Source organism: Anomaloglossus baeobatrachus, chromosome 6 (assembly GCF_048569485.1).
Source record: "Anomaloglossus baeobatrachus isolate aAnoBae1 chromosome 6, aAnoBae1.hap1, whole genome shotgun sequence".
In the NCBI taxonomy this organism is placed as follows: Eukaryota; Metazoa; Chordata; class Amphibia; order Anura; family Aromobatidae; genus Anomaloglossus; species Anomaloglossus baeobatrachus.
In genome coordinates this window covers 331,068,515-331,083,752 of record NC_134358.1, presented here as the reverse complement: position 1 = coordinate 331,083,752, position 15,238 = coordinate 331,068,515, and the positions used below count along the sequence as shown (strand labels likewise).

Genomic DNA, 15,238 nt, shown 5'->3' with positions numbered 1-15,238 from the left:
TGAACGGCGTAGGGGCGCCGTGCAAGACACATAGAACCGGAGTGCTCTCACTAGATCCAAAGAGTGCACAACCTTTTCACCCTGGTGAATTGGATTAGGGCAACAGGAAGGCAAGGGATATCCTGATTTAGATGAAAAGGAGATACCACCTTAGAGAGAAATTCCGGGACAGGACGAAGAACCACCTTATCCTGGTGGAAAACCCGGAAGGGAGCCTTGCATGACAGCGCCGCAAGCTCAGACACTCTCTGAAGAGAAGTGACTGTCACCAGGAAGGCCACATTCTGCGAAAGACGGGAGAGAGAGAGACATCCCGCAGCAGCTCAAAAGGCGGCTTTTGAAGAGTCGTCAGGACTCTGCTAAGATCCCAGGGTTCCAACGGACGTTTGTAAGGTGGGACCATGTGGCAGACCCCCTGCAGGAACGTGCGGACCTGCGGAAGCCCGGCTAGAAGCTTTTGAAAGAAAAACACGGAGAGCATGGATACTTGGCCCTAGAGAGAGAGCCGAGGGACAAACCCTTGTCCATTTCAAATTGAAGGAATGAAAGGAATGTGGGTAAGGCAAACGGCCATGGAGGAAAGCCGTTATCAGCGCACCAGGATAGAAAGACTTGCCAAGACCTGTAATAGATCTTGGCGGACGTTGGCTTCCTGGTTTGTCTCGTGATGGCAATGACATCCTGAGATAACCCTGAAGACTCTAGGAGTCAGGGACCAATGGCCACCTAGTCAAGTTGAGGGCCATAGAATTCAGATGGAAAAAACGGGCCTTGTGACAGCAAGTCTGGGCGGTCTGGAAGTGCCCACGGTTGACCCACCGTGAGATGCCACAGATCCGGATACCACGACCGTCTCGGCCAGTCTGGAGCGACGAGAATGGCGCGACGGCAGTCGGACCTGATCCTGCGTAGTACCCTGGGCAGCATCGCCAGAGGGGGAAACACATAAGGCAGTCGAAACTGCGACCAATCCTGGACTAAAGCGTCCGCTGCCAGAGGTCTGTGATCTTGAGACCGTGCCATGAAGGCCGGGACCTTGAGAGATCGACGTCCTGCGTTCCTCAGCGGCCCTGACTGAAAAAAAAAAAATCTGCTTCCCAGTTTTCTACGCCCGGGATGTGAACTGCGGAGATGGTGGAGCCTGTGGTTTCCACCCACTGCAGAATCCGCCGGACTTCCTGGAAGGCTTGACGACTGCGAGTGCCGCCTTGGTTCGCGAACGGCACTGCCTCCATAGCTGCAACCATCTTCCCCAGGAAGTGCCTGAGGCGCCTTAAGGGGTGTGACTGACTCCGAAGAAGTGATTGCACCCCCGCCTGCAGAGAAAGCTGTTGCTGTTTGTCCCTGGAGAGTCGCCAGAGCGACGGCAAGGCTTTGTTGGCACGCCGCCTGAGAAGGGGCCCAGAGGTTCTGAAGAAACGAGCCGCAGGACGTGCAAAGGCCGGGGCGAAAGACGTGTCCGTGGCCTCATAGATGGACTTCACCAAGAGCTCTATCTGTCTGTCAGTGGCATCCTTCAGTGATGAGCCATTTGCAACAGACACAACGGACCTAGTAGCCAATTTGGAGACTGGAGGATCCATATTGGGAGAATGAGCCCAACTCTTAACGACTTCAGATGGAAAGGGGTAACGCGTGTCAGTGTGACGTTTAACCCAGCTCTTGTCCGGGACCGCTCCGAGTTTTTGGACAGCATCCCTGAAGTTAGAGTGATCAAAAAACGTATTGCGTGTACGTTTGGGGAACCGAAACTGGTGTTACTCCTGCTGAGAAGCCGACTCCTCTACAGGAGGAGGCGGAGGAGAGCGAACCAGCACCTGGTTGATGGACGAGATAAGATCATTTACTAAGGCGTCCCCCTTAGGAGAATCAAGGTTAAGGGTGAAGTCAGGGCCAGAGCCCTGAGCTCCCCCGTCCGCCTCGTCTTCTTGAGAGTCCTCAAGCTGGGATCCCTAGCAGCGTGAGGAAGTCGGGGAAGAGTCCCAGCGAGACCGCTTAGCCGGTCTTGGACTGCGGTCCGGGCAGGAGTCCTCCGCCTGAGACCTAGGGCTCAACCTGGGAGCGCGCTGCGGCGCTAACCAAGCGAGGCCTGGATGAGACAAGCTACAGGGTCAGGGCCTGTGAAAGGTCCGGTCTGGACTGCAATGCCTCAAGGAGCTTAGAAGACCATTTGATCATATGAAAATGACTGAGGGCCAACACCTGTGACTCTGTCCCTGCAGCCTGCTCAGGGGGGTCTACATGAGCCTAGGGGCCCAGCAGTGCCCGAGGTTCCGGCTGAGCAAGCGAGGCAGGAGTCGAGCATTGCTCACAGTGAGGGTAGGTGGATCCCGCAGGTAACATAGCCCCACAAGAGGTACAGACCGCGAGAAAAACCTGTGCCTGTTGTCTCCTAGGAGAGTGACCACTGAAGGTAAATGTGAAAAGAAAAGGGGATACAGTCTGTCCGAACAGAAATATACATAATATATACATATGTATCCAGCACCCTAGGGGGACCAGTACCGGGTGCTGTGTTCACCCTGAGCTCCCCTGAGAAGCACCCACCGGCAGAATGCCAGAAAATGGCTGCCGGAGCTCTCAGGGGAGGAGTGGGGCCGAGGGCGGCGCCAGCAAAGAGCGGGAGTCTGGGTTCCCCACAGTGGTCAGTGAGGGGGGAGGAAGACATACAGGATGTTCCAGCCCTCACATCCGACGTAATGTCGGTAATCCCGCCCTTACCCCTGACAGGCAGGCCCGGGGGCGGGATTTTCGCGACTAGGCCGCGGTGAAGCCGGGGACTAAATTTGAGGCCGTGCCCGACCAGCAGGCCCGGTCGGTGCGGAAGTCCACCTGCCTCCTCAGTTTTACAACTACCGCGGCTTCCGGGAAGAAGGTGCGCTCCCTGTACAGTCCCCAATGGGGACACAGAGTACCTTTAAAGTAGCAGGGCCCGGTCCCTGGGGTTGAAAAGGCTCCGGTCCGGCAGGTTCCACCAGGGGCTGCGGATGGAGCACGGTCCCAGCAGATGGATGACCGCTCAGGTCCCACTTCTCCCAGCCGCATAAGGGATGGTGAAGGAGACGCCCTGTGGCTCCAGCTTCCGTACCCGCAATGGGTACCGTCTGGGGTCCCCACAGTGGTCAGTGAGGGGGGAGGAAGACATGCAGGATGCTCCAGCCGTCACATCCGACATCATGTCGGTAATCCCGTCCTTACCCCTGACAGGCAGGCCCAGGGGCGGGATTTTCGCGACTAGGCCGCGGTGAAGCCGGGGACTAAATTTGAGACCGCGCCCGACAAGCAGGCCCGGTCGGCGCGGAAGTCCACGTGCCTCCCCAGTTTTACGACTACCGCGGCTTCCGGGAAGAAGGTGCGCTTCCTGTACAGTCCCCAATGGGGACACAGAGTACCTTTAAAGTAGCAGGGCCCGGTCCCTGGGGTTGAAAAGGCTCCGGTCCGGCAGGTTCCACCAGGGGCTGCGGATGGAGCACGGTCCCAGTAAATGGATGACCGCTCAGGATCCCACTTCTCCCAGAGCCGCATAAGGGATGGTGAAGGAGACTGCATGTGGCTCCAGCCTTTGTACCCGCAATGGGTACCTCAACCTTAACAACACCGCCGACATAGTGGGGTGAGAAGGGAGCATGCCGGGGACCCCGTGGGGGTCCTCTTTTCTTTCAACTGACAACTAAGTTATGAGAATGCATGAGTGGATGTGTGCCTCCTTCCACACAAAGCATAAAACTGAGGAGCCCGTGGTCCACGGGAGGATGTATAGGCAGAGGGGAGGGGTTACACTTTTTAAAGTGTAATACTTTGTGTGGCCTCCGGAGGCAGAAGCTATACACCCAATTGTCTGGGTCTCCCAATGGAGCGGCAAAGAAAGGTAGAATTATGTTTATTAAAATGCAATAACAGGCAGTTAAAACATCATATCTACCCAATAATGGTATAATTAAAAAGTACTTCAGCTCAAGACGCAGAAAAAAAATCCTTGACGCATCCCAAGATCACAACTTAGATAAAATTAGGCTATGTGCCCACGTAGCATATTTTCATGCAGTTACACTGCAGTGCAATACGCAGCGTAACTGCATGCGTTCTGCGTCCCCAGCACAATCTATGAAGATTGTGCATAATCCATGCCCACATTGCCTTTTGGAACTCAGCGATTTGCATGCTGCCAAGACGCTGCGTTCTAAAAAGCAACATGTCACTTCTTTCGTGTGCTTTGGATGCAGCCCCGCTCTGTCTATGGGAGAGGCTGCATCCAGAGCACATGAAATCGGCTTTCCACTGCATTCATTACACACTGTTTCTGCAGCAATTTGAAGTGCACATGTGCTGTTCAAATCGCTGCAGAAATTTCTGCAGGGACACAACACAACGTGCGCACATAGCCTTATACATGTTTAGTATCTGTGAACTCGTACTTACCTGGGGAATCATATTGCCAGGTAAGGTTTACCATTATAATGAACATGGTAAATAAAAAAAAAACACAAACAATTGGGCAATTTCACTTTTTTTTTGCAATTTCTCCACACTTATGATTTTTTTTTTCCCCCCATTTTCCAGTACAATATGGGGCAGAAAAACTAAAAAAGGTATGGCTCTTGGAAGAAGGGGAAGAAAGAAAATGAAAAACGGAAAGTTGCCATATAGTGAAGGGGTAAATGAGGAGATTGTTCTGTTTTCCTTCTGTCCATTTCATTCTCATTTGTTTGAGTAATTAGAATGTGGTCGGACCAGTGCTCCACGAATTGTCAGTGACCGTCACATTGATCTTCAGACTTTGTCCTTCTGGAAGGATCTCGTCAAGGTTTCTCCATCTTCTAGGAATTCATTGTTTGCTAGATACGTTATGCAATTCTGGAAGGGTATCTGGCTAAGGACAGAGGGCCTCTATCCGTGATTAACCCTTTCACGACCGGCCGATTTTTCGCTTTCCGTTTTTTTTTTTCGCCATTCTTTTTCTGAGAGACGTAACTTTTTTATTTTTCAGTCAATATGGTCATGTGAGGGCTCATTTTTTGCGGAACGAGCTGTACTTTTAAATGAAACCATCAGTTTTACCATATTATGTACTAGAAAATGGCAAAAAAATTCCAAATGCTGAAAAATTGCAAAAAAAGTGCGATAGCACTATGGTTTTTGAGATATTTTATTCACTGTGTTCACTATATGGTAAAACTGATGTGTGGGTGTGATGCCTCAGGTCAGTGCGAGTTCGTAGACACCAAACATGTATAGGTTTACTTTTATATAAGGGGTTAAAAAAAAATCGGAAGTTTGTCCGAAAAAAGTGGCGCACATTTTACGCCATATTCCGTGACCCGTAGCGTTCTCATTTTTCGGGATCTTAGGCTCAATGACGGCTTATTTTTTCCGTCTCGAGCTGACGTTTTTAACGGTACCATTTTTACGCAGATGCTACGTTTTGATCGCCTCTTATTGCATTTTGCGCAAAAGTTGTGGCGACAAAAAAACGTCGTTTTGGCGTTTGGAATTTTTTTGCCGCTACGCCGTTTACTGATCAGATTAATTGATTTTATATTTTGATAGATCGGGCGTTTCTGAACGCGGCGATACCAAATGTGTGTATATTTTTTATTTTTTTAACCCTTTAATTTTTAATGGGGCGAATGGGGGGTGATTTGAACTTTTAGGTTTTTTTGTTTTTTTTTAATTTTTTAAAACTTATTTTTTTACTTTTTTTTTTTATTTTACTAGTCCCCCTAGGGGGCTATTGCGATCAGCATTCCGATCGCTCTGCAGTATCTGCTGATCACAGCTGGAAGGCTGTAAACAGCAGATACGCTGTCTTTCTCTTTTGCTGTGCTCCGGGCACAGCGAAAGTGAAACCAATTCATGTGTAGTACAGGAGTCATCACATGACCCTGTACTACCATGGCAACTATCGGGAGTCACGTGATCGCGTCACGTGACTTCCGGTTTCGGCGGTAAGTAAAACTTTACCGCGATTGCGCTTATAATGGCGCTGTCATGTATTGACAGCGCCATTATAAGGGGTTAATCGGCATGAGCAGATAACGATTCTGCTCGTGCCTAGCAGGCACACATCTCAGCTGTGAAAATCAGCTGAGATGTGTGCCGATCGCGGCATGCTGCCGCCGGAGGACCGCGGGCAGTAAGATTGTCATTTAGGACGTAATTTTACGGCCCGCGGTCGTTAAGGGGTTAAAGGGGGATTCTCATCTACAGGATTCTATCTCAATATGTAGTAGGTGTAATTAATAAGACTATTAGCAAATATCTCCAATTAGAAATGTAGCCTAGTTTTCCTGAATAACTATCACTTCCCTCAAGTGCAGGGCATGGTATGGTAGTAGCTTAGGTATCCATGCTTACGATCACTAGCAACTAACTTTCTATATGTGTGGTCGTGAGCTTGGATACCTAATCTACTTTAATGCCCTGCACATGAGGTAAGTGACAGCTTATCAGAAAAATTATACTACATTTCTAATTGGAGGTATTTGCTAATATTATTAGTACAGCTACTACATATTAAGATAGGATCATGGCGATGGGAATACCCCTTTAAGGTTTTCTTCACCTGTGCGGTGGCCGGTGAGGATCTCCTGGACTATTCGCTATTAGGCTTTTGTTCTACAGTTCTGTAAAGCTGCAACTTGGTCCTCCAGCTACATGTTTGGAAATTTTACAGAGTTTATAGCTTTGTGTCACTTACATCTCTTGGGCCAGGTAGGAAATAATAAAGCATACAAACATTACAGCTTTGGATAGCAAATATTCTTTCTATGAGGTAAAATAATTTTTAAAAACAGGCAGGGAAATGCTGTACGTCACAAAAAGAATTCTCTATGATCCGGAGCTGTAATGTCTGTATTCTCATTTACTTTTTCCCCAGCCCAGGAGATGTGGTATGCTCAGACCATGTCCTTGTTCGGTCAGACACATCCATTACACAGTACACAGCAGGGGCACATAAATTAGATTATCTCGGCACAGGGACGTTTTTATTAAACACAGCCAATTGTAGAAATTATTATTCAAAGATCTATTGATTTAAGTCAACTTTGAAATTAACTTTGATTATTTAAGTTAATTTTTTATGTCCTCTTGTTTACTCTTTGACTGTGAAGAAAATAATTATAAGGTAGTAAAAAAATTGTTTAAAAGAACTGAGAGTCCTCAGTGGTTGATACCTTTTTAATGGCTAACTGAAAAGATGGTAATATTTGCAAGCTTTCGAGGCTACTCAGGTCTCTTCATCAGGCATGGTATCACCATGCCTGATGAAGAGACCTGAGTAGCCTCGAAAGCTTGCAATTATTACCATCTTTTCAGTTAGCCATTAAAAAGGTATCAACCACTGAGGACTCTCAGTTCTTTTAAACAATTTTTTTAGCTCTACTGGCTAACACGGTACAAAGATATATTTTACTTGTATAAGGTAGTAATAATTCATGTTTTGCCTTTCAGACTATGCCAGAAAATTTCTGTGACTCTAGAATGAAAAGAAAAGGTCTGGTAAAAAGGGTTCAGGTGAGAAACAATAAAGTTGTTGTAATGAGAGGGTGTTAAAAATATACTCTTAAATATATATTTTTCTTCAAATACGTAAAAGCGCATGAAAGAAAGAACTCCAAAAATGTAAAAAATAAATGTATTTTATCTATTTAAAAATGGTTGCCAGGGTTCAGTTTACAGAAAGGAAAAATAATCTACTTCATTAGCTTACGGAAAAGAGTTCATTTAGTCCATACTGATCAATAGAAAATCTTCATCCATCTCTCCTTGGATTCTGAATGGCAAGGCAGGGGTGATATACCGTAGCTTCTCAGCATGTGTTCATCTTGCAGCCTGGAAGCATTCTGGGACAGCTGACGACATGCAGGAGCAGCAATAGCCCCCTCCATCGTGTGTTATGACAACTGTTCAAACCATATAGGGAAATTACTGCTAGACGCATGTCACATGGTATAATCTCTAGAAGCTTCCAGAAAATATATATATATCCTTCCATGTCAGCACTTATGTATATTCAATACGGATATTTTAATATTTATTCCTTATAAAAACTTTATCAATAAACTATGCCCTCCAACATAAACAGAACTGTGAACATATATGTCCTACTATAAAATGTTTGATAACTAGATGTATTAATTTTAATGTTTTTACAGAGGGCCAGGCATAAATGAATTTAAATATTTTCATTCCAGATGATTTTTTGTGGCTCATGATGTGCTGCTCCATTGTCATGGACAGCTTACACCTCAGATCAGTAGTAACCAGTGGGAACAAATTAGATGAGACCTTGTTACAGTCAAGAAGGCCCTTCTGCTTTTTAATCTGAATCTGCTTTGTAATGAATCTGTTTTCTACATGAATTCCATGTCTTTGCTCCGAGATATGGAATATAATATACATATGTGACCAGAGCCTTACACATAAAGAAAAAAGTCAGTTGGCAAATACACATTTGTGGTCATAAAATGTACATGACTTCATAGATATACCTAAGAGCAAATACTGTGCAGAAGATTACAATATTCCTTTATAAACGATCATGTCTCAGATGTTCTTATAACATTATCCTTGTTTGCATACATCAATAATTGAATGTAAGAAACTTTGTAATATCTTGTCAGAGAAATTGGATTCTTTCTCCAGTCATCAGGCAGTTTTTCAGTTGCCTCTTGAAATTGTCATCCGGTCTGAAAAACCACTCAAATCCATCATGTGACACAGCCCATTATACTTGATTGACTGGAGAAGAGGAGCAGGGAGAGGACACAGGCAGTGGGTGAAATAGAATGAGTTATGTGAACTTTTCTGCCCATACTATTCGACCAGGCGGGCTGCGCCAGTACTATCCAAGTGCACCATACAGGGATGGGGACTCCAATATACAAGGCCTAACATTAAGGGGCCTGGCTGCATCCTGTATAAAATGTTATGTTTTGTTACTGATATCTAAATAGAAAAAAGTATGAAAACCTGTGAAGTGGGTGTGGGCTACCGTATTTTGGCCATAATGCCAACCAATACCTCATATATATATTTTATATATATATTTTTTTGCACATAACATTTTATACAGGATGCAGTCAGGCCCCTTACTGTTGGCCTTGTATATTGGAGTTCCCGTCCCTGTATGGTGCACTTGGATAATACTGGTGCAGCCCACCTGGACGAATAGTATGGGCGTGACTAATAGGCTGCTAACCAGTTACTGTGCACCTACATGTGTGAACGGTGCCCTATACAAGCCATCTGTGTGCAATTTTATCATCCAGCAATCGCCCCCTCCATGAATTGGAAATGTGTGAGTGATTTGCTCCTTCTGCACCTTTGATGCCTCCACGTTATTGGGGGTCTTGCATCCTTCTAGTGCATTAGTTCCTTGGCCTGGGCAGGTTATAACTGCTGCCCTCTATTTGCTGTAAGTAAATGCTAAATTTTTGAAGGAGATTCTATCCCTCTTTTTGTTACCGTTTTCTACAGTGTATGGTAGAAATCCCCCCCCCCCACCACCACCCCAGCTCCTAGTGTAATACAAGGTAGAGCAAGAGCATGTAGAGGGGAAAACTGGTGACAATGTATCCTACAAGTCATGTAATGACCATATAGTGTTACTCTTCATCTACACACAGTACACTTACCCTTAAAAATGAGAAAATTAAACCAATGGAAAGCAATTGTAAGAAAAGAGTTTAAAGGCAACCTGTCAGGTGCAATATGCCTCCAGGACCACGAACAGTTCTGGGTGCATATTGCTAATCCCTGCCTAACCGTCCCTGTATACACTAGCATAGATAAAGGGATCTTTACAAAAAGTATTTCTAAAGGTCCTATATAATATGCTAATGAGCGCAGGGACTAGTCGCAAGGGCATTAGTTCCTGAGCTCATTCCGCCCTCTTAGCATGTTAGCACATCCACAGGGGCATGTAGCGTGCTATTCAATACCCACTGCCAGCGTCATCACCAGCGGAGATGCTCGTACCTGTCCGTTGCTACAGCCTCAGACGATGAGCTGTGCGTATAATTAGAAGTCCCTGACACTTCCAGTCATGCGCATTAGATTTCTTCTCTGAAGCTGTGACGTGTACACCTGGCTTCATAGTTCGCATGACCGGATGTGCAGTGAACTGAGCATGCGCAGTGCCTGGCGCTATAGCACCGGACAGGTACGCACGTCACTGCTGTTGATGACGCTGGCAGTGGGCACTGAATAGCATGTTAGAGTGTAGAATGAGCGCAGGAACTAACGCCAATGTGACTAGTCCCTGCGCTCATTAGCATATCATATAGGATCTTTCGAAATACTTTTTCTAAAGATCCCTTTATCTATGCTGCTATATGCTGGGACAGTTGGGCAGGGATTAGGAATATGCACCCAGAACTGCCCGTGGTCCTGGCTGCATATTGCACCTCACAGGTTCCTTTAACCCCTTAACGACCGCGGGCCGTAAAATTACGTCCTAAATGACATAATCTTACTGCCCGCGGTCCTCCGGCGGCAGCATGCCGCGATCGGCACACATCTCAGCTGATTTTCACAGCTGAGATGTGTGCCTGCTAGGCACGAGCAGAATCGTTATCTGCTCGTGCCGATTAACCCCTTATATGGCGCTGTCAATACATGACAGCGCCATTATAAGCGCAATCGCGGTAAAGTTTTACTTACCGCCGAAACCGGAAGTCACGTGACGCGATCACGTGACTCCCGATAGTTGTCATGGTAGTACAGGGTCATGTGATGACTCCTGTACTACACATGAATTGGTTTCACTTTCGCTGTGCCCGGGGCACAGCAAAAGAGAAAGACAGCGTATCTGCTGTTTACAGCCTTCCAGCTGTGATCAGCAGATACTGCAGAGCGATCGGAATGCTGATCGCAATAGCCCCCTAGGGGGACTAGTAAAATAAAAAAAAAAAGTAAAAAAATAAGTTTTAAAAAATTAAAAAAAAACAAAAAAACCTAAAAGTTCAAATCACCCCCCATTCGCCCCATTGAAAATTAAAAGGTTAAAAAAATAAAAAATATACACACATTTGGTATCGCCGCGTTCAGAAATGCCCGATCTATCATAATATAAAATCAATTAATCTGATAAGTAAACGGCGTAGCGGCAAAAAAATTCCAAACGCCAAAACGACGTTTTTTTGTCGCCACAACTTTTGCGCAAAATGCAATAAGAGGCGATCAAAACGTAGCATCTGCGCAAAAATGGTACCGTTAAAAACGTCAGCTCGAGACGCAAAAAATAAGCCGTCATTGAGCCTAAGATCCCGAAAAATGAGAACGCTACGGGTCACGGAATATGGCGTAAAACGTGCGCCACTTTTTTCGGACAAACTTCCGATTTTTTTTTAACCCCTTATATAAAAGTAAACCTATACATGTTTGGTGTCTACGAACTCGCACTGACCTGAGGCATCACACCCACACATCAGTTTTACCATATAGTGAACACAGTGAATAAAATATCTCAAAACCCATAGTGCTATCGCACTTTTTTTGCAATTTTTCAGCATTTGGAATTTTTTTGCCATTTTCTAGTACACAATATGGTAAAACTGATGGTTTCATTTAAAAGTACAGCTCGTTCCGCAAAAAATGAGCCCTCACATGACCATATTGACTGAAAAATAAAAAAGTTACGTCTCTCAGAAAAAGAATGGCGAAAAAAAAACGGAAAGCGAAAAATCGGCCGGTCGTGAAAGGGTTAAGCATTCATGACATTAAATTATCATGATTTTTTTTGCCAGCGGTCAATGAGTAGTAACATTGAATCCACTCTCCGTTTAGAGACTAAACTGCAAGTTGTAGTCACCTTATTAAAAGGATGTACTCTACTACAACTTGCTGGTAATCCCATTTTTTCCCCTGAATAAGTAGTACAAACAGACATTTCTAGAACCAGCTGAATTAGCTTGCTATGCCTGTTCACAGGCACATCGGGGACCTCCGTTCTCCACTTGTGGGAGTCCCTGGGTGTTTATAGCAGAAGTGGAATCTGCATCCATCCTACACATATGGCAAACCCTGCAGATATAGCATAAATATCCATTTTGTGAATACCTTTTTAGGGAATCATACATGCAGCTAAAAGTTTATTTTTTAAACATGTGAAAAAGCAACTGAAAGGTTCCATAGAATGCATAATACAAAGCATCCATAAGAACTTGGACAATTACTGCAGACAAAACTCTGTATCCCTGTAAATGTCTCACCCATGATCTGGTCACTAATGAAGAGTAGGCGAGACTGCTCATTGCTGGTGGCTATATGGAAGGCAGTCTGATAGAAATCATGACATGACTATGCTTTTGCTTCCTATATTTTAGGGACTCCTTGCTCAGTGTGACACCGTAGAAGGAAACATCAGCCAAGAGATGGACAAGCTGCAGTGCAAGAGTTTGGCTTTATCAAAGTAATGGCGTGATGAAATGTATTCCTGTAGAGGAGGAGTTGCTCTATGAGCAGTTATCCAGGAGATTTGCTCTCTACATTGGAGCACCCATCTAGTTTGCATTAATTTATAGTTGCTGTTAGTAGCATTGCTATATTTTGCCTTGGAGAGACCTGATGCAACGTTTTGTTTATCATTGTACATTAGGTAAACTGTCATTACAGAGCAGCAGTATAAATGATTTGGAGGTTTTTTTTATGGTTACTGTGTTTCGTTTCTGTAATACAATATACCTTTTCTCTGCTCACCCCTTCCAGGTTAGTAATAGCCATAAAAATCTCTCTAGCCCAATATATGGATAACAGCAGTACCATGCTCTGAGCTAAAGATCAGCATAGCCTTATCACAGAGAAATCCTGCAGTTCACTCATGATGCTACCCATTCTTGTCAGGGTACTTTTATGTAGGATTTTATGTACTATATATACATAAACACTGAAAAAGTATATGCCTCAATAGCTTTATGGACTTGTACAGAATGATTCTTTTGACCTTCTTAGGTTGCTTTACACAATCTTGATATGCATTGTCTTGTATATCAAGGCAATCAGAACCATGTGCAATCCAATTCTGGCTAATTATGCACAGTGTACCATTTACATGTGGAAGGAGATTTAAGATATCTACGTACATTAAAGTAACATTAGTTGAACCCTCCAATTTTGGTAGAATGGTCCAATCATTTAATGTTTATGGCGACCACCTCATGATGTCGGTGGACAAAATGATCAGGCATGTTGACTTTTAGCACTTTATTTTTTTGTTCTCCGAGATGTCCGGCAGCATATTCTCCTTTGCGTCTATATACTGACCGGGCCAATCAAAGTGTAGGGTGAAGGTGGCAGAGAGCCAGCAGTTATCTAAGGTGTATGGGCACCTTTAGATTGTGACTTGCTGCTACATTATCCATTAAACATTCTGAAAGAAAGGACTACTGTGGTTTTCTTCATTAAAGCAATGCCTCTTCCTCTTGAAAATCTGGAATTAGCTTCTTCTATAAGGCTACACTGATGCATTGCACAGTGACACTAAAAGGCGATGCATACCTGCTACATAATGCGGATTTTGAACCACATTTAGCACGAACTGTCTAAAACAAGACAACTCCTTCTTTCATGCCTTAATAGGACACAGAAAAGTGTTCTTGAAGTGAACAACTCATTTAAGCTACTTTCTAAGAAAACCCCATCTTATCTATGTAACAAGTTGAACAACTTGAAGGGGAAATATACTTAAAATGACTTTCTTATACATGATACCAAACTATTGTGACGCTGCTGAAGCATTCAGTTACTGTAAATCTGACTCTGCATAAAGGGGTGATCAAATTGGTGTCAAACAAGTATGTGAGCAATGTAGAAGGCTTTGAGCACCCTGTAGAAATGAGTGTCTTTAAATGACATACCTTACCAATGTGTTCTCAGGCAGGAATGATATTTTGCCTGTCTTTCTTCTTTAAAGGGGATCCTGATGAGGCACACATTATGTATTCCAGGGAGACTTAAAGGGGTTTTCCACTACTAGATGTTCCCTCTTCACTGCTACCTTGTCCATAATAAATATCCAGGCTGCAGTTGATCATCGGTTGCTGCAGTCTTGGGACATAATGTCACTTGAGCTCTGTGAGACACAGCGCCGATGTCTGTAGAGTGGCGATGGTTTGTTAGCTAGGTTAAAGGGAACCGGTCAGGTAATTTGCGTGTTCTAACCTAGTAGCAGTGTGATGTGTGGCCTACTAACCCCTTCCTACCCATCCCTGTGTTGTAATAGTGTGTAATGTGCATGTTTAAAAATGTTTTATTACTTATGTGTACCCTATTTAAATGAGCAGGGGCTCTAGCCCCATGGGCGTCACTTTTCCCTGTGGGCGTTTGCATGTTTTCCGTGGTGTCACGCCCCTGTGGGCATGATACTATGGATTTATATGAGCGATGTCCCGTCGCTTCTTGAAATCCTTCGCGTGCGCACTAACCATTCCCGCAGCCTTGTTACACGGGTGCTTGCTTCTCGTCTTCAGACGTGCTCTGCACATGACCGGAACCACTGGAGTCTTCTGAGCATGCACAGTGCGTGTCAGAAGGCGAGAAGCAAGAACCCGTATAACAAGGCTGCAGGAATGGTTAGTGCGCACGCGCGGGATCTCAAGGAGTGACGGGACGTCACTCATGGAAATCCATGGTATCACGCCTACAGGGGCGTGATACCACGGAAAACATGCAAACGATGCGATGCCCAAGGGGCTAGAGCCCCTGCTCATTTACATAGGGTACACATAAGTACTAAAACATATTCTTATACATCCATATTACACACTATTACAACACAGGGATGGGTAGGAAGGGGTTACTAGGCCACACATCACACTGCTACTAGGTTAACACACATAAATTACCTGACAAGTTCCCATTAATGCAAAATTAGACTGTTCAGCAGTTAGGAATTGCTTGTCCAGTAGTGGAAAACCCCTTTAATCCTTTTAAATAAATGCTTTCCTTGTAAAGTTTGAGGGACAAATGAAAAGCATAGCACATATAGTTATGTAGTGAAGAGGAAACATATAAATCTGTCTACATTCTAGTTTGCAAAAAATAAAGTTCTGTAAATGTTAATTTTTATTCTGCAGATTGATCCTTTTTTTGTAAAATATTACATGTATATGTAGAATGTATTCGCGATTTGTTTCTGTAACTTGAAAATTAAATTAACGTTAATGTTCTATTGGATTGTTGCATTGCGTCTTTACTTTGTCCATTATTGCAGCCCCCTTAAATGCTTTTAAAATGA

At 44.5% G+C, this 15,238-nt stretch overlaps 1 protein-coding gene across 1 annotated transcript in view; it reads left to right on the top strand.

Moving 5' to 3' along the window:
• The window catches only part of BAG1 (BAG cochaperone 1), a 53,365-nt gene extending 39,159 nt beyond the window's left edge, over positions 1-14,206 (top strand). Inside the window, exons 6-7 of the mRNA XM_075316540.1 lie at positions 7,453-7,515; positions 12,330-14,206. Of these exons, the coding sequence (XP_075172655.1) occupies positions 7,453-7,515; positions 12,330-12,419 (153 nt within the window). The 3' untranslated portion in view covers positions 12,420-14,206. The remainder of the gene's footprint in view (positions 1-7,452; positions 7,516-12,329) is intronic.
• The last annotated feature ends 1,032 nt before the right edge of the window (positions 14,207-15,238 follow it).